The sequence below is a fragment of the Panthera leo genome, chromosome E2, assembly GCF_018350215.1.
Source record: "Panthera leo isolate Ple1 chromosome E2, P.leo_Ple1_pat1.1, whole genome shotgun sequence".
NCBI classification, from domain to species: domain Eukaryota; kingdom Metazoa; phylum Chordata; class Mammalia; order Carnivora; family Felidae; genus Panthera; species Panthera leo.
The window spans coordinates 18,050,813-18,067,518 of NC_056693.1; the positions used below are offsets into that span (position 1 = coordinate 18,050,813).

The window sequence follows — 16,706 nt, forward strand, 5'->3', positions numbered from 1 at the left end:
GCCCTTCCCTGGCCTAGAATTCTCCATGGTTCCTCCCTGTCCCTGCTGGCTTCCAGCCTCACAAGCCGCCTGGATCTTATTCCAATCAATTCTCGTTTCACTGGAAAGCCAGGCCTGCTCTCTGACCTCAAGGCCTTTGCACAGGCTTTGCCACCTGCTTTCTTCCCCTCGCCCCATTCGCTCATCCTTCAGTTCTCAGCTCACATCTCTCTTCCAGGGAACCCATCCTGTCCCCCAGGTTGGGCCCCCCAGCACCGCCCTGATCTAGCCTGTGCTCCCTCCATTTCAGCCCAACCGTTCTGGTCTCCCCGAGCCCCATAAAAGCTGGGATTATCCACAGATAGTTGGCCACCTACAGTGGCCCTGGATCAGAGTCTCTGCTCAGCAAATAGTTGTTGAATAGTCATTTCTGCAACTTTCACTCGTCCCCATACATGTCAAAGGCTAGGTGGGGCATGGGATGGAGGTGTGGGAGAGAGATGCTGTCAAAGATCTACCCAGCTGGGCTAGGAGTGCCCATATACTCTGTGACCAATCAGTCACTCCCCACCCCTCCAAGACACCTGTGGACAGTCTAGACTAGGGACAATGAAGAGGTGGCAGGGCTAGGTGGTGGTTTCCCCACCTGAGGGTAAATGCTCCCTCTGAACACATCAAGACTCCTAGCACAGCTGTGCTTAGTGCTTTCCTAAGCCCAGGGTTAAGCAACATTATGGCAGGACCTTGACAGCCTGGAGGGAAGAGACTGCCTAGGGGGCACTTACCCTATCCTAGGCCTTGGGAGATCCCTGTGGGAATACCAGCGCTGAGGAGCACCTTCCTGGGCGGGCAGGATTTGCATCAAGGTGGAACACAAACATGACATTAAAGCCTTGCTTCTGACACATCCCCTCTGGGATGGGGAGGGAACGGGGCAGGCGGCTGGCCACTAGAACAGGGAAGGCCTGGGGTGGTGCTGGGGGAAATGGAGAGCACGTGAACTTGACCGGTTGACCTGTGAGCTGGGAGTCTTCTCACCCCCCACAGTCCTTGAAATGTGCATTCTCTTCCACCACCCCACCCCACATGCTACCCCAAGGATATAGCCTTGACACTGATGTGGTATTAGATAATATGTGACTGAATCCAGTTAAAACCTCTATATATAAACTTTTGGGATTTGGCAGGTGGGTGCAGAGATCCAGTCATCCTGCAGCCACCAGATAAGCCTTGTATGTTTAAGTTCTGTTATTAAACTTGCCACCGACCAACTGGAGTGGCTGCCTCTTTCTTCTCTGCCCTCTGAATAATGAGGCTGGTCTCCGACTACACCTGAGAAGTTCCCAAAGAATTTGTGAAACCAGAGGTAGGGAGGGCAGCATCCAGGACGATGCCCAAGTTGGGCTCAGCTGCTGTGCTAGTTGCCTGCAGCGGTCTCTGTACTCCATACTAAGAAGACTCCAGCCAGGATTTGATCTGAGGGCTACAGAACTGAACCAAAGCACCTCAGAGCTCGTAAAAGTCTGCCACCCAAGGGCCAAACCCAGAATTCAGGTGGTTGGACTGTTCAGTATGCAATGGGGAATCCCAGAAGGTTGTAAGCAAGGAGGATGCACTAATAAAACTGGGATTTCAGATACATCCCCTTTGCCTCCATATGAAGGGTGGATTGGAAGGGGAGATTAGGGCTGAGAGTCTAGGAGGTAAGCAGCCAGGGAAGGGCCCAGGCTGTGAGGAAAAGCCTCTGAGAAATATATTCTTTGATTCTAGCTCCCTTCTATCACCTGTTCCCTGCCACTGCTCAAAGATTATCTATTCCAAGCACCCAGTCTATCCTGGAAAAAGGAAGAGCCGGGGAACTGCTGCAGAACACAGGACAAACCAGCGTTGGCCAGTTTCCTAGCCTACCTGGCTTCAAAGCCAGAACAAGGGCCTCTAGAACCCAGTGAATATGGTATTGGTAGATAGTTCCAAAGAGGGAGAGCGAGAGAGAAAGATGGAGGCAGAAACAACTTTCCAAATACTGTTTACTTCACAGAAACCTGGAGGCAGGGAAAGGGTATGTGAATGTCTGAGACATCAAGCCTAGGAGTGCACGTTGACAACAGCGACATAGAGGGCGAGGGTGCTGAGGGCCAGCAGCCCTGTCACCACTGCTCGGGCCAGCAGTGCTGTCCAGCTGCCCAGGGAACAAAGGTGGACGAAGGTCCTGTAAGGAAACATCACAATGAGGAAAGGAGAATAGATAACCCACCCCCATTTGGACCCAACATCAAACCCCACCCAGCTCACTCCATGACAAAGGCCTTGTAGACGCTAAGGAACATCAGTAGGAGGACTGCTGGCCGAAAAGTGTGGTATAGGTCGTAGCGTGTTATCATCCAGACCTGGGCAGATGCAACGATGTAATGGACCTGCAGGGAGGTGGGAAGTCAGGAGCAGGTTTTGGGAAGAGTACAGCCACCAGCAAAAAGGTGTGTGGGAGAACAGGACTCCGTACCAGACTGATGTTGGAGTCGATGCTCATCTGGATGTACTTCCAGTCAAACTCAATGCCCCGGGCTCCAACCCAGAGGGGGATGCAGCTGAGGAAGGCAAAGGGAGGGATTCTCCAGCACCCTCAGCACCCAGAGTCTGAGCCCCCACCCTCCAGCACCTCCTTAGAACCCAGGTATCCTTTCTTAGGAATCTGGGCTCCAGGCTGCTGCACACACCGGGACATAATGAGCTCGGCGGTGGCCCAGCCCAGGGCAGCAACCATGATCTTGTACTCCCCCTTGCCTGCATTCCGGGACATGACAAGGTTTAGGCCTATCAGGTCTGCCACATCCACGCTGGCCTTCATGAACTCCTGTGGGTCAGGTTGAGGCTTGAGTGAGCACAGGTGCCAGGGGGCCCCACTCCTACACTCCTGCCCCCTCCCTTGTCCCACTCACCCCAATGAAGTCATAGATGCCGCCTTCCCAGGTGGGAAAAAAAGTGGCCAGGAACAGCATCTGAGAAAACAGAAAGATCACTGCAAGGTGAGGGGAATAACCCAAGTAGGATATGCAGGAAATTAGCGTGGGTGTGGAGGGTAGAGCTCTGGGGGTTCAGGGACCCTTGTGGAAAGGGAGCAAGAGGCGGGCAAGATGACAGGATCAGGGGAGACAAGGGGGTAGGGGTCTGAAGTTTGGGTTCCGTGGTGGTCACAGGGGATCGGGTTAGGCAAGGAGGTGCCGGAGCTAGCTATAGCTACCCCGGCAGTGTCAGCAGCACTGTGTGGACCTTGGGGTTAGTTCGCGGCTCCTGCAAGTACGAAACACTCCACCACACAACTGAGTTTTCTCAATTTTACTAAACTGCTATACAAAAGTTGTTTGGAGACCTCGCCCCAAATTCCGCCCCTTCCAGAGCCCATTTTTTCCAGGGTATTCTTAGGGGGCCCCGGGGGCCCTCACCTTGCACAGCTGCACGAATAGGTAGGTGACCCCAGCCTGCACGCACTTCCAGAAGGCGTTGTACTCGGACCTGCAGGAGCGGGCGGTCAGGCTCGGCCCGGGCCCCCGCCCTCCCGCCCGCGGCTGCCCCGCACTCACAGGCCGCTGCACTTGTACGTGATGAAGTAGGGGAAGTAGGCCAGGGCGAAGCAGTTCCCAAAGTGGAACAGGGTCATGGCGCCGGCCGCCGGGGCCCGCGGGGCGCGGGTCTCTTCCTCGGCCGGCCTGGCGCCCGAGCGCGGGGCTGGCGCCCACCTGCCTCCGCCGCGACCCGCGCGGCCTTCTGGGAGCGAGGCCGGGCCGGCGCCGGCGCGCTGACGTCACGGCCCGCGGCCGGCGCCGGGAGCCTGCGCGGCCCCAGTGCGCCGGCGCCGAGCCAGGTGGGGCGGCGAGGTGTGGTCCCCCCCGCGGGCACCGGCGGAGCGCGTTTGAGTGCGGGGCGCGCCGTGACCCCGTAGTGACCGGCGCAGAGACACGGGCGCGACAGTGAGCACTCTGCGTTTTTATTTCACAACTGGGCGTCTTCCTTCTTCGGGGGAGGCGGCAACGGGAGGTACGGGTTCCGGCCCCGGAGCCCAGGGGAACAGAAGAGGGGTCGTCTTGCTTCACCCGTCTCGGCTGAACATGTAGAGGAGCAGGTCCACCACCCGGTGACTGTAGCCGTATTCGTTGTCGTACCTGGGGAGGGAGGAGGCGGGTCAGGGGATTCCTCTCGACCACTCCCGCTCTCCCCCCGCCCCCAATCTCTCGGACTCCTTCCCCCTCACCAGGAAATGAGCTTCACGAAATTGTCGTTGAGCGCGATGCCGGCGTTGGCATCGAAGATGGACGAGTGGGTATTGCTCACAAAGTCCGTGGAGACAACCTGGGCGTTCGAATTTCAAGATAAAGTGTGGGTCGCCGAGCAAGGACCTCCAGGAGCCCAGGCTCCGACTCTTAGGCACATTGGCCATCCATTCGTTTGCAATATCTGGTGGAGCCCTGCTGTGTCCGGGTTCTGGGGATGGTATGAGGAAGGCATACCGGGGCTTTGCCTGCTGGGGGTGGCCAAAGGACTAAGAAGGCGAACACCCTCATGCTGCACCAGTAAACATGACTTCCTGGTAATGATGCGGGCACTCAGAGCGGGCCGGCACGCAGGCCCTCTCTGAGGGGAGGTGGTCAGGCTGGGTCTGGATGTCTAGGAGCATCTGGTCAACTCAGGCCCTCAGCAGTGCCTGAGGTGGAAGGAGCTACAACACAGAGGCCCTGAGGCCTTGGGCCTTGTGTGGTGTTAAGGCCACAGAGGAAGGTGTTCAGCAGTTGGGGGGATGTGATCTGATTTGCTTAAAACGAGATCCCGGTGGCTGTGTGAGAGTGGACCTATAGGAACTAAAGCACAGAGGCAGCACCAAAGGTGGGTGTACAGAGATGGCATGATGGGAGCAAAGGGATGGTGACATCCTTTCTTCACAGGGAGGCCACCGGGCCATGGCCTGTCCCAAGTAAGCGTTGAAAAATGGGAGCCATTGTCTTGTTCACTAAGCATGTATCGAGCACCTGCTGTGTGCCAGTTCCCGGGAAGATGGCTGGGCCCATGGAGGTAAAAAGATAGTCCCAAAGTCCGTGCTTTCTTGTGCACGTGCTAGCAGTGCCAATAGTGACTATGAAATGAAATTTCAGGTAAGGGAAAGGGCCAGAAAGAGATTATCTTATTGAGGACAGAAATTGACGTAGAGACTCGGAGGTGAGGGCAGACTATGTGGCCACCTGGAAGAAGAGCTATCCAGACCACAGGAATAGCAAGTGCAAAGACCCTGAGGCTGGGACAGCAGACCTTCCCAGCCCTGCAGTCCCTATCTTGATACATTGTGAGCAGCTCTTTGGCAAGTGGACAATCACATTTCCTCCTCAGAGGGCTCCTCCCAGGGTCGCCCTCCTCAGCCCCTACCTCATCCTCGGTGTAGGCAAGGATGCCAGCCATGGGCCCCTTGGCTGCTGCTTTTATGGCATCTTTGATGGCCTTGTATGAGGTAGGCTGGGCCAGGCGGCAGGTCAGGTCCACAACAGATACATCAGGGGTTGGCACCCGGAACGCCATTCCCGTCAGCTTCCTGGAGAATCCCACATTAGGGGTGGGAGTCAGAACCCAGGGACTTTTCTGTCCATCCCTCGTTGTCTCTGCTTTCCCCTCAGTGGACACCTCAAAGATTGGGGGCCAGTCCAGTCCTCCTGGGTGCACCCCCTGACCCTGGTTGTAACTTTCTGCCCTCATACCCGCTGAGGGATGGGATGACTTTGCCCACGGCCTTGGCAGCCCCTGTGGAGGCTGGGATGATGTTCTGGTGGGCACCCCGTCCATCTCTCCAGGCCTTCTTTGATGGCCCGTCCACTGTCTTCTGGGTGGCAGTGTAGGAATGAACTGTGGTCTTGGGAGAGGAAGAGGGCTGAGTTGTTGAGGCCTTCTCCTAAACTCCCATGCCTCTTTTTCCCAGGCCGGAGGTTCTAACCCAGGTGTGGAGACTGGTGTGGCCACCACCAGAGACCACAGGAGGGCCACGTGCAGGCCAGGGTCCAGCCTTGTCTGCAAGTTGCACAGTGTTTAAGAGACTTTACCACCTGGCTCCTCCTCCCGAAACAAGTCTCTCCCTTTTACCACCACACGCTAAGCAAGTCCTGGGAGGAAGGTGTAGAGTTTCCCTGCCATCCCTCCTGCTCCAGCTCCTCTCCAACTCACCATCAGCCCTTCCACGATCCCAAATCGCTCATGGATGACCTTGGCAAGGGGGGCCAGGCAGTTGGTGGTGCAGGATGCATTGCTGAAACGGCCCAGGTGTGCAAGGGCACCGTGAGGTGAGGCCCAGAGCCAGCACTACCCCCCTCACCTCTCAGTTTATGCACACAGGCCTGGTTTTGTGAAAGTCAGGATGGGGATGAGAGAGATCACTGGGGGTGCCTTCAGGCTGAAGGAGGCACCACAAGTGTGGCCGGAGAAGCTCCCCAAGCATGTTCCCCAGGAGCCGTGCCGTTCTAACAGTCTCAGGGTAATGTTAATGTGAAGGTTGTTAAGGCTTCGGGAAGGGAGATGTGAAAGCACCAGGGGGCTATTGGGAGTAGGGGTGAAGAGGGTGAGGCTGGCACGTCCTCTGGGTGCCACCCACACGCTTCAGAATGTTGCTGCCCGTTACCTGACAATTTTCATGGAGCCAGGGTTATAGTTCGTCTCGTTTACCCCCATGACAAACATGGGCGCGTCTGGTGACGGTGCGCAGATTACCACACGCGCGGCACCTGCCTCAATGTGGTTCTAGAGAAGGAGCACAGATGTCAGGAGGCTTCAAATGTCACCCCCCCCCACCCACCCAGCCAGCCCCAGGCACCTGTCCCCCACTTACCGAAGTTTCCTCTAACGACAGGTACACACCCGTGGACTCCACCACAAAGGGGCTCCCAACAGACTTCCAGGGGATATCTCTGGGCTGCTTGCTGTGGAGGGTGGCAGCGCTGGAGTCAGTCTTTTGCTGCATGGCCTTGCCTTCACAGTCATGGCCTGCACTGTTCAAAAGGCTGACCAGACACCTTCCTGCCTGGCCTGCAACTGTCTTTTCCCCCCACCCCATCCCTAGCTATCCCAGTGGATTTGATCCTGCTGGTTTTGCCTTTCATCACTAACCCCGCCTTGCGGGCCTCTTTTCTTGACTCTACCCCGCCTGCTATGCCTGGGTCCAAGCTGCCACCTTCCTGACTTAAACCTCAACGCGCCTAGGGGGGCCATCCCTGACTGCTCCCAGCCAGGTCAGGCCCATTCTACATATGCTGCCCAAAATGTGGGCCCAGGCAGGGTGAGGCCTGCCCCGCCGCTTCCGGTCCCCAGCCCTGGTAACCTCCCCACAGCCCTTCTAGTCCCTTGTCCTCCACCGAGAGCCCGGTGCGAGAGGCTGGGCAAGTCTCTGAAGACACTCTACATCCCTGAGAACGGATCCCAGGGGAGAACTGAAGCCCGAGGTGGCCCTGGGGACTGCAGTGACTAGTGGTTTACATTAGAAAGTAAAGGAGATTCTGTTTGCTGTTTGAGAAGCTCACATTTCCACTTGATAGCCAATGTTTGTATTTGAAACATCAGACACCTAGCGTTTGCTGTCTTCTACTTGGCTTTAGCCAACAAGCGATAAGTGAATAAACCGCATACTGGTTTTTTCTCTCCACGGGGTTTATCACAACAGTGATATTTTCTTCTGTGGTTATTTGTCAGCATCTGTTTTGTCTTCTAGACCACTCTGTGCCACTGAGCCTGCACCCTGCAGAGGGTTTCAGTGTTGGGGTTTTTTTGTTAACCATTATACATGCCTGCCACGTACCCGTGTTCTGAGTGCTCTACCTTATTGAACTCCTTTGACCCTGGTGACCTGAGGAGTAGGCACTGTTACTGGCATTTTTCAGAGGAGCCGGCACCTGGGCAGAGGGGAGGAGAGTAGCAGGCAGAGCCGGCTGAGAGGGCAGGCGGGCTGGCCCTGGATGCACTGTGAGAATGGAACAAGCGAACGAACAAGCTGCTTCCCATCTCCCTGGACCGCCACACATGGTTCTCTCCGGTCGTCTGTTCTGTCAGGGTGCACTTTTCATCATCTGGCCCAACTAGCTCTTCTCTGCTGCCCCGTTTTTCCTGCCTTCCAAGTTGCGGTGGAGAGGGGAGCACTTCGTATTCCTCTGCCGTTGCTGAATTGGCATCGGAGGAGACCCCAGCTCCTTTTCTAGGCTGTCACGGGCCCTGCCCTCCTCTCCAGAGGGCTGTTTTGAGGATTCCATTCTTTCTTCAAGGAAGTAGAGTCTACCCAGGGCTAGGGCCTGCGTCTGCGGTGCCAAAGCCGTAATGGCGACACAAAGCAAGAGGGCCCTCCCTGCGAGACGACTGTGGCTTTGTGGGAAAACACCCTTCCCAATGTCCCCCCACACCTGTTAACTTCGGTCGTACTCCCCACTACTGCTGTGGTGGGTATGATCATCATCCCCAGCAGATACCGTAGGAAACAGGCTAGGACATTTCAGTCTCTTGCCCAAGGTCACCCAGCTAGGAAGGGGTGAAGCGAGGGTAAAACACACAAACCACATGGCTGGTGCCGAGTGCCCGAAGAACATCCACGGTGCAGTGACAAAAGCGGGCGGACAGGGAAGAGCTGCTGGAGTCACCAAGGAAGGCAGCACCTGAGTGCTGGGCGCACACTGAGGGGACAGACGGGATGGGGAAGGCAGGGAGAGTGCCCCAGGTGGCAGGAGCGCCAGGCTGAGCAAGGAAAGGACACGGGATGTCTGAGCAGTGACTGCTGTGCCGGAATTGTGTTAGGGGTTAAGATTCCAAACTTGGCTCAGGCAGCTTATACTCAGGGGCTCTCCAGTCCCGCCTCCACCCACCGTCCTGCTCATCCTGCTCGCACCCAGCCCTGAGTGCCTCGTCACCAGCCCTCCTGCCCCACGCGCATAGACACCGAGGTGCTGGGAGTGGCTGCGGCTGTCTCAAGCAGCAGCAGGGCCAGTTGTGGCTGCTAATTTACATTAGAAAGATAAAGTACGGTTGCGGTTTCCCTTTATAAATTTTTAAATTTTTTGTTATCTTGAAAGTGTTTATATTTGAAAGCATATTAAATATCTAACATTACTGCTTTTGATTTACAGATTCTAAACATATCTTTCAGTGGCAGGAAGGGTAGTGATGTCAGTGTGAACCACGTGAAATGGGTACTAAGGAGTCAGCATTGCCCAGGTGTAAGAGATACTCGTTTAGGGTCCCAAGAGGTGGATGGCCGGCTTGGCTGGGATGACATGGAAAGGCAGGGGGGAGCTAATAGTCCTGGGGGCCCCATCAGGAGCTGGGATTTTATTGGGGGAATGGGAAGCCATTGGAAGATTTAAGTAGGGGAGTCACCGCATCCAGGTGATGTTTTTAAAAGGCCTCTGTGGCTGCTCTGTAGGAACCAAGTGGAAGCGGTTGGCTAGGTGGTGATGCCATTTCCTGGGAAGGGAGATGAGTAGGTTTGGGGGTTGAAGGAGAATCAGAAGTTGAGTGTTAAACATTGAGTTGCTCTGCCTGTGAGAAAACATGTAAATGTGTGCTAATAAAAAGAGTGGGTCACCTTTCTAGACTAGTGTTTTTACACCATCTTAGGGGCCAGGGACTTCTCATACCCCTCGAGCCCAGTACCCAGAGGCACGTGCACACACAATTTGGGGGGTTCCGGGCCCCACACAAGGGGCTGGAATCTCATCTGGTCATCTCTACAGCTCCTGCGTTAATCTGCTGCAGGCATGCATCGCACAGCTTCCCTTACCACTGGAAGACGTTGATCTCCTGGTTGTCTACGACCAGCTGTCCATTCCTGAATTCCACGTTCCCCTTGTACTGGCCATGGGTGGAGTCATATTTAAACATGTACACCTGTGGGAGACAGGATGGCTCCCAGTCTTGAGTGTCGAGGGTGGAGGAGCTGGCATCCTGAGGGTGTCCCCACCCCGGTGAAGGAGCCACACGGCATCTGGGAGCCTTCCATGGAGCTCTCCCGAGCGCCCTCCCCACTCCAGTCCCACCTTTCCCAGGTCTACCGTCGGCCTGCTGCTCACCATATATTCTGGGTCAATGAATGGATCATTCACTGCCACCACCTTAACACCCTTCTCCATGCAGGCGCGAAGCACCAGGCGGCCGATGCGTCCAAATCTGTCCAGGGACAAGGGTTGTGGGGGTTGTCCTCAGAGTCCTCGCCAGCAGGCAGAGGAGGGGACGGGAGAGAAGGGGATAACAGGAGGTGCACTCTAGGGGACTGGGTGGGACTCAGTCTGGGGAGAGAAGGCAAAGTGTAGCCACTGTCATCTCTCGCCCAGATGTCCTCTTCAGCCTCTTCACTGCTTTTGCTTCCCATCCAGCCCGTCCCCCTATCCCTAATCTTGTAGCTGGATGGATCTTGTAGAGCTTAGGTCAAATTATGTCTCATGGCTGGGAAACCTCCATGGCTCTTAATCAGTAGAACCAAATCTGGACTGCTTACCATGGCCTGCCAGGCCCCTACCAGCTTTCCCCTGCTCCCTGCCTCCTTTTCTCCCTTGCTTGCTCCCCACCCAGTGCCAGTGTGCTTCATGCACTGACTTCCTGCCTGTTAGCTCACTGAGCTGCCCCAACCTCAGAACTGGCTACCACTACTCTCTCCAGCCTTACTGTACCCAACTTCCATGCTGTTCATGTCATGCGTCACTAAAACTGTCGTGTTCCTGATTCCCACCAGAATGTGAGTCCTCTCAGGGTGCACCCCTGTACCTTCTCCCTGTATTTCTCCAGCCAGGATGGGCAGAATGAGAGCACTGGTGGTGAGAAATGGGGAGATGCCTCAGGCAGCAACCAGAGGAAAGGCTGGGCCCTAAGCCTTCAGGAGCGGCTAGGGCCAGGCTTGACTCACCCATTGATGCCCACGGTCAGCTTCTGAACCACAGGGACCTTCTTAGGGGCAGGAGGCGGGGCTTCCTCCTTGACTGGCTCAGGTTTAGGCTCTGGCTCAGGCTGGGGCTTGGGCTGTGGCTCTGGCTCTGCCTCAACCTTGGGCTCAGGTGGGGGTGGTGCTCTGGTCACTGTTGAGGAGGGTGGGGACAATGAGCTGCGCCACCATAGTGGGAGAGAATGAACCCTTTTTGCCACCCAGAACCTGTTGCTGGTTCCAGGCCCCTAGTGGCCAACCACCTAGCCCACTGTTTCCCCAACCCACCCGATCCATAGAATGATCAGGGGGTAGGCTTACTTAAAATACCAACGCCTGGGGACGCCTGGGTGGCTCAGTTGGTTAAGTGTCAGACGCCTTGGTTTTCAGCCCAGGTCATGATCTCATGGTTTGTAGTTTGAGCTCTGTGTTGCTGTCAGCGCAGAGCCTGCTTGGAATTCTCTCCCTCTCTCTTTCTGCCTCTCCCTCGCTTGTTCACATGCACTCTCTCTCTCTCTCTCTCTCTCTCTGAAGATAAACTTAAAAAAAAAAAAAAGATACGCATGCCAGGGCCTCTCCCCTAGAGATTGTAACTCATTATGCATGTATTTTTAACAATCACTTGGAGTGATACTGTCTATGCCTCAGTTTCCTCCTCTGTAAAATGAAAATAATAGTACACTCTTAGAGAGTCACTGTGATTAAATGAGATGATATATGTGATGCTTATGATGGAGTCTAGGAGACAGTCCACATACGTTAATATTTCAAAGATTATTTCCCAAACTTGTCTGATAATTGTGCCAACCCCGTGGTCCCCAAGTTGTTCTGATGATAAGAATCCCACGGTCGGCCTCTTCCTAGGGAAATCTGATTCAATAGGTCTACACTGAAGCCAAGGACTCCTGATTCTAAAAGCACTCCAGGTGATTCTTATGCTCAGAGTAGTAGGAAATACAGGTGGATCAAAACACGAAACGAATGGAAACCCGCTCCAGCTTCCACCTCTCCAAACGTACACGCTCCCACTCCCATATGGCAATTGAAAACCCCTGTGTTTGGAGGTGTGCTAGCTGCGCTACAGATAAGGGCTTGAGGAGAGGAGGGGAGACGTAGAGGCCGCAGTCAGGGGGCCCGGCCGGCAGAGGGTTTCTAGCTGGGAATCAGGCCTGAATGTCAGCCCCTGCTCAGCCACCTGCGTGGTCTTGAGCAAGTGAATGAGCTCTCTGGCCTGTTTCCTGGTGTTGCATCTGCACCTTCTACCTGGGGGCTGCTGTGAAGACTCAGATCTCCAGGCCCAGTAGGTGCTGACCTCAGCGGAGGGAAGAGGTTGCTACCAAGAGTACTTGTGAGGAAAGGAAGAGAGAAGAGGTTGGAGAGGCCCTGGAGGAGGGAGGTGGGTGTTGCTCTTGGCGCCAGAATCAAAGGCACCTGGGAGGTGGTGGGGCTAGGAGCCGTGGGCCAGCTTGGCCTGTGGGTCTCCCTGACCTCTACGGGCTGCTGCAGTCCATGTGGTCTGAGTCTGGACTGTGGGTCTCCAGGGGCAATACCAGTTCATGAAGGTATTAAGAGTTTATTGGTGGCAGTGACCCTGTGGCTTTGGTGACCTAGGATGTTTGCATTCCTGGGGGTTCTGCTTCTGCTATCACAAAAGAGGGAGATTCGTTCATCTGGGCTAAGAGTGGGAATCTGAGACCACTCGGCGGCCTTTCGGGAGAAAACTCGGGTGGCTCTCCTCTCCCACCTGCCCCCAGGCTTTCTCTCTCCTCCCCTCCACTCCAGGGGTGGGGTGCGTGGGCTGGAGGGAAGCTCCTGCACTAGGAAGGAAGAGCCTGAAGGAGCTTCAGTGATGAAGCATCACCTGGTAGGTGAAACAAAGGCAACAGGCGCGTGCTCTCCTAATTAAGATGACGCTCCCCTTTCCTGGGTGCTGCCATGGGCTAGGTGCCGTGCTGAGCTCTCGCGGCCACCTGCTCGCTGAATGCTGTGAGGCAGGAGCGATAAATCCGCCTCACAGAGGGGAAACCGAGGCCCGAGGTCACAGGGCGAGCGCTGAGCAGGCGGGAGGTCCGCAGCGGGCAGCAGCGGATCTGCCCTGCGCAGCTCCTCGGGGGTCCCTCCCACCGCCTCCGGCCCTGGCACCCCGGCCGCGGTCAGTACGGAGACAGCGGAAGCAGCCGGGGGAATGCCGGTTGCCCTGCCCTGCAAGACCTGGGTTCATCCGGCTGGAGTGTGGGTGCACCTATGGCTGGGTGCGGTAGGGCTGGCTGCCCAATGGCTTGGAGCAGGGGACTGCGAGTCCCAGCGCTACTATTCTGGTGCTGAGAGACCGAGAGAGGCGGCTCGCGCTCTTCCCTGCCGCTCTGAGTGGGGTCAATAAACACCCTGGTCTCACCAGGTGTTTGTGAGGTTCCAATGAGCGCACGCCTGTAACGTGCTTGGCGCGGCTCTCGCTGTGCACAGGCCGAGGAGGACAAAGCCCACCAACCCCCAAGCGGCCTTTCCGCGCTGGGCGGTAAGAGCGTCCCTCCTACGTGAAACCCGGCTGGCTGAGGTTCTTCAGCAACCTGCGGCCGTTCTCAGAAATGCGCCCTCGTAGACGCGGCTCCGCCCCTGTCCCCGGCCCCTGCTTCCTTGCTCCCACCGCGCGCTGGCGGCGCCACGGCCGATGGGGGCCGCTATCTGGCCCGCCGCCATCGCTATAGAAACCAGTCGGCCAGCTGCGCAGGGGGTAGGGACGGAGGGAAGCGGCTCCGCGGTGGCAGAGTCGCGGGCCAGCGGCGCCGCACCCCGTCTCCTGCCCCCTCCCTCGTGGACACTGGGCGGCGGGCACGCGCGCCGCAGGGGGCTCGGGGCTGCGGGGGCTCCGGCCCGCCCTTTCTCCCGTTCCCCGGGGTCGCCCCGCTGCCTCCCTCACCCGGGCACGGCTGTCGCAGTAGCTGGACAACGGTGACGTTGGTGAGGACGATGTCGCGTTTCGACATGGCCTAAGGTTTCATTGCCTGGTCGCTCCGGGAGCTGCCGGGACGTTACTGCGGTGCGGGGCGCCCAAGTTAGTGGGGCCGGAGCGTCTCGTCGTGACGTCATAGTGCCCTGTGACGTCACAGAGGAGGCGGTGCGAAGCATGTGACGTCCGCGCGCGTGCACCGCAGCCCCCAGGCCGCCCGCCACTGACGTCTAGAATAGAATCCAACTTTTTACACTGGTCCCCAAAGCCCTGGTCTCTCTCTCTCTCTCTTTCCCTGGGCACACTGGCTGTGTGCTGCTCCTTGACCCTCTTCTGGTTAGTTAGCTGCCTAGCTGCGGTTTGCTTGTTTGTTTTTGCCTGGAAAGCCGTGTCCTTGCTCAGCTGCCTCCTGGTTTCCCTCCGGCGCCACCCTTTAAGAGAGGCCCTCCTGACTCCCATCTGAAGTTCTGTCCTGCCTCATCACTACCGACCATCGCCCTCACCCCCTCAACCCGCCTATCTCCCAGAAAGCTTTGTCCGACTTTGCTCCCTGAGTTAGATGTTCCAGTGTGCAAAACTCCATCGTTATACTCCCTACATTTTAATTTTTCTCACAGCAAATGTCTCTCCCTAAAAATCATCTTGTTTATTCGTTTTCTTGCCGGGTGTCTCTGCCCCCTAGACTCTTGGAGGGCAGAATGCTTGTCTACCTTCACTTTTCTATCCCACTGACTAGAGGAAGGTTTGGCACCTACAGTGCTCACTCAATAAATACCAGAGTGAATACAGAAATACTATATCCTCACATTTCTTCTGACTCCCAATCTTAAATTTAAGCGACCTCCAAGTCAGATCCTCTCACAGCATCCCATTCTTCTTGTGGCTTTTCACATAGTTTGTCATGATCTAGTTATTCATTGACTTGCTCAATGTATCCCCTGTCGTTCACCATGGGGCCTCCACCACCTAAAACTGTGCCTGGGGCAAAGCAGCTTCTGGGACAGATGGACAGATGGCTCCTTTCCTCTAAAGCACTGGGGGTGGGGGCTTGCTTGCACATCTGTGACTCACAGGCAAGGGCCTTCACCTGCAGGGCTAGCTGACACACAGCTGTGACCAAGATTTAGGGAGTGTGGGGGTTTGGGTCAAGAGGGAGTCACCATCTCAGAGAGAGGTGTGGAAGCCAGAAGAGGCAGAATGACACCATAACCTCTTCCTTCCCCAAGCCTCCGTGGGAACTCCATTTGCCAAGCATCTGCCACAGGACAGGGTGAAGGTGAGGCTCTCCTGTTTGGATGCTTCAGGGAAGGGGAACTGAAAATAAATTGGGTGTACAGATGGGGAAATTTCAATGACTCAAGACCAAAATACAGGTATTAATTAAAAGGGGGACAAACTTAACATGTATGATGGGGGCTGTGGAAGATCACCCAAATTAAACCAGGACTGAAGAGGGGCCAGTTTTGTACAACTTTACAATGACAGATGTGGAAAGCTAGATGCAATTAAAAATTTTCTTAGAAAATATAAAGGGGTGGGGCACCTAGGTGGCTCAGTCGGTTGAGTGACCGACTTCAGTTCAGGTCATGATCTCATGGTTCACAAGTTCGAGCCCCGCGTGGGGCTCTGTGCTGACAGCTCAGAGCCTGGAGCCTGCTTCGGATTCTGTGTCTTCCTCTCTCTCTGCCTCTTCCCTGGTGCGCGCACGTGCTCTCTCTCTCTCTCTCTCTCTCTCTCTCCCTCTCTCTCTCAAATATAAACATTAAGAGAATATAAAGGATCAACAGTGATGTAAAAAGAAATGGCAAATCTGAGCCGGCCAATAACAAAAGAAGAAACAGAGTTAAGATTTATCCTCCCAAAGGCTGACCCAGATCCAGATGACTTTATGGGCAAGATCTACTAAAGCAGAGGTGCCTGGGTGGCTCAATTGGTTAGGTGTCAGACTTCGGCTCAGGTCATGATCTCGTGGTTTGTGAGTTCAAGCCCTGTTTCGGGCTCTGTGCTGACAGCTCAGAGCCTGGAGCCTGCTTCAGATTCTGTGTCTCCCTCTCTCTCTCTGCCCCTCCCCCCACTCACACTGTTTCTCTCTCTTTCTCTCTCAAAAATAAACATTAAAAAAAAAAGAATAATTAAAAAAAGATCTGCCAAAGCCTCAGGAACAAGTGTTCGCCAGCCCATAGGAATGGTTGCAGATCCTAACCAGAGCGGGGAGGCCCTGGGCAGGGCATGTGCTCTCTGAGACCGTGTGTGTGTGTGCTCCCACCGGTCCCTCCCGGGGACTGTTTGCTGTGACGCTGGGCCACAGAAACCTCTTTGACTTGCTTTAGAGAAGCAACAGGGCCACATGACCAAAGCCAGCAGAGGACAGCAAAGGAAGGACGACTCCAGGCCAGTCTCTTATGGCGCCAGATGCCAAAGTCCTGAAACAAGTAGTGGCAAATGGGAACGGGCCTGAGAAGCACTGGGGCTGCTGGGAGATGGTGGGATGGGCAGAGAGAGGGGTGGAAGGATATGATGGAGTGCATTTCAAAAGGAGAAACCCCACCTCTCAATCTCAGGGCAGATTAGGATTCTGAAGTTCACCACCCGCCCCTCCCCACCCTGCAATCTCCTGGCACGGGAAACTCCCTCATTTAGGCACCGGACAAGGGCAGAAGAGCCACACCTGAGTTTGCCCAGGGATTTGGCTTTGTCCCTGGAGCGTGAAACTGGGAGACAGATTTAAGGAGTTCAAGCTTGGAGACGTGGCACGGTTTGTCGCCCTCTACAGGAGTGCCTAGAAATGGCAGAAGCCCCTGGGTCTCTGGGCCTGGGCGTCAGGACCCCGGGTGGCACCATGGGTCCTCCAAGGGGGGTGGGCCT

The 16,706-nt window shown here is 55.8% G+C and overlaps 2 protein-coding genes across 3 annotated transcripts; both read right to left on the reverse strand.

Annotated features, from left to right (window-relative positions):
- Positions 1–1,988: 1,988 nt before the first annotated feature.
- TMEM147 (transmembrane protein 147) lies at positions 1,989–3,751 on the reverse strand. Its single transcript, XM_042919140.1, has 7 exons — positions 3,558–3,751; positions 3,420–3,489; positions 2,916–2,975; positions 2,694–2,830; positions 2,480–2,564; positions 2,272–2,393; positions 1,989–2,188 (listed from the first exon to the last, which is right to left on the reverse strand). The coding sequence occupies exons 1-7, from the start codon at positions 3,632–3,634 to the stop codon at positions 2,065–2,067; spliced, it is 675 nt and encodes a 224-aa protein (XP_042775074.1). The 5' UTR covers positions 3,635–3,751; the 3' UTR covers positions 1,989–2,064.
- A 194-nt stretch (positions 3,752–3,945) lies between these two features.
- On the reverse strand, positions 3,946–13,996 carry GAPDHS (glyceraldehyde-3-phosphate dehydrogenase, spermatogenic). 2 transcript variants are annotated; one of them, XM_042919105.1, is made up of 11 exons: positions 13,812–13,980; positions 10,880–11,048; positions 10,050–10,146; positions 9,761–9,867; positions 6,833–6,923; positions 6,626–6,744; positions 6,175–6,256; positions 5,715–5,866; positions 5,389–5,551; positions 4,226–4,323; positions 3,946–4,136 (listed from the first exon to the last, which is right to left on the reverse strand). In XM_042919105.1, exons 1-11 carry the CDS (start codon positions 13,876–13,878, stop codon positions 4,064–4,066), a joined length of 1,218 nt encoding a protein of 405 aa, XP_042775039.1. In that variant the 5' UTR covers positions 13,879–13,980; the 3' UTR covers positions 3,946–4,063. The 2 variants fall into 2 exon arrangements, with proteins under 2 accessions (XP_042775039.1, XP_042775040.1); XM_042919106.1 differs by lacking the exon at positions 10,880–11,048 and having other exon boundaries at positions 13,812–13,996.
- Positions 13,997–16,706: the final 2,710 nt, after the last annotated feature.

Bases quoted from the DNA above. Each gene is read 5' to 3' on its own strand.
- GAPDHS (XM_042919105.1), bottom strand. From the start codon at position 13,878: ATGTCGAAACGCGACATCGTCCTCACCAACGTCACCGTTGTCCAGCTA. The intron at 6,745-6,832 runs GTAAGTGGGGGA...CTCCTTCTCTAG, and splicing joins TGTCGTTAGAGGAAACTTCG to AACCACATTGAGGCAGGTGC. The intron at 4,137-4,225 runs GTGAGGGGGAAG...CTCCCTCCCCAG, and splicing joins TTCGTGAAGCTCATTTCCTG to GTACGACAACGAATACGGCT.
- TMEM147 (XM_042919140.1), bottom strand. From the start codon at position 3,634: ATGACCCTGTTCCACTTTGGGAACTGCTTCGCCCTGGCCTACTTCCCC. The intron at 3,490-3,557 runs GTGAGTGCGGGG...CCGCTCCTGCAG, and splicing joins ACGTACAAGTGCAGCGGCCT to GTCCGAGTACAACGCCTTCT. The intron at 2,189-2,271 runs GTGAGCTGGGTG...GTTTCCTTACAG, and splicing joins TACAAGGCCTTTGTCATGGA to GACCTTCGTCCACCTTTGTT.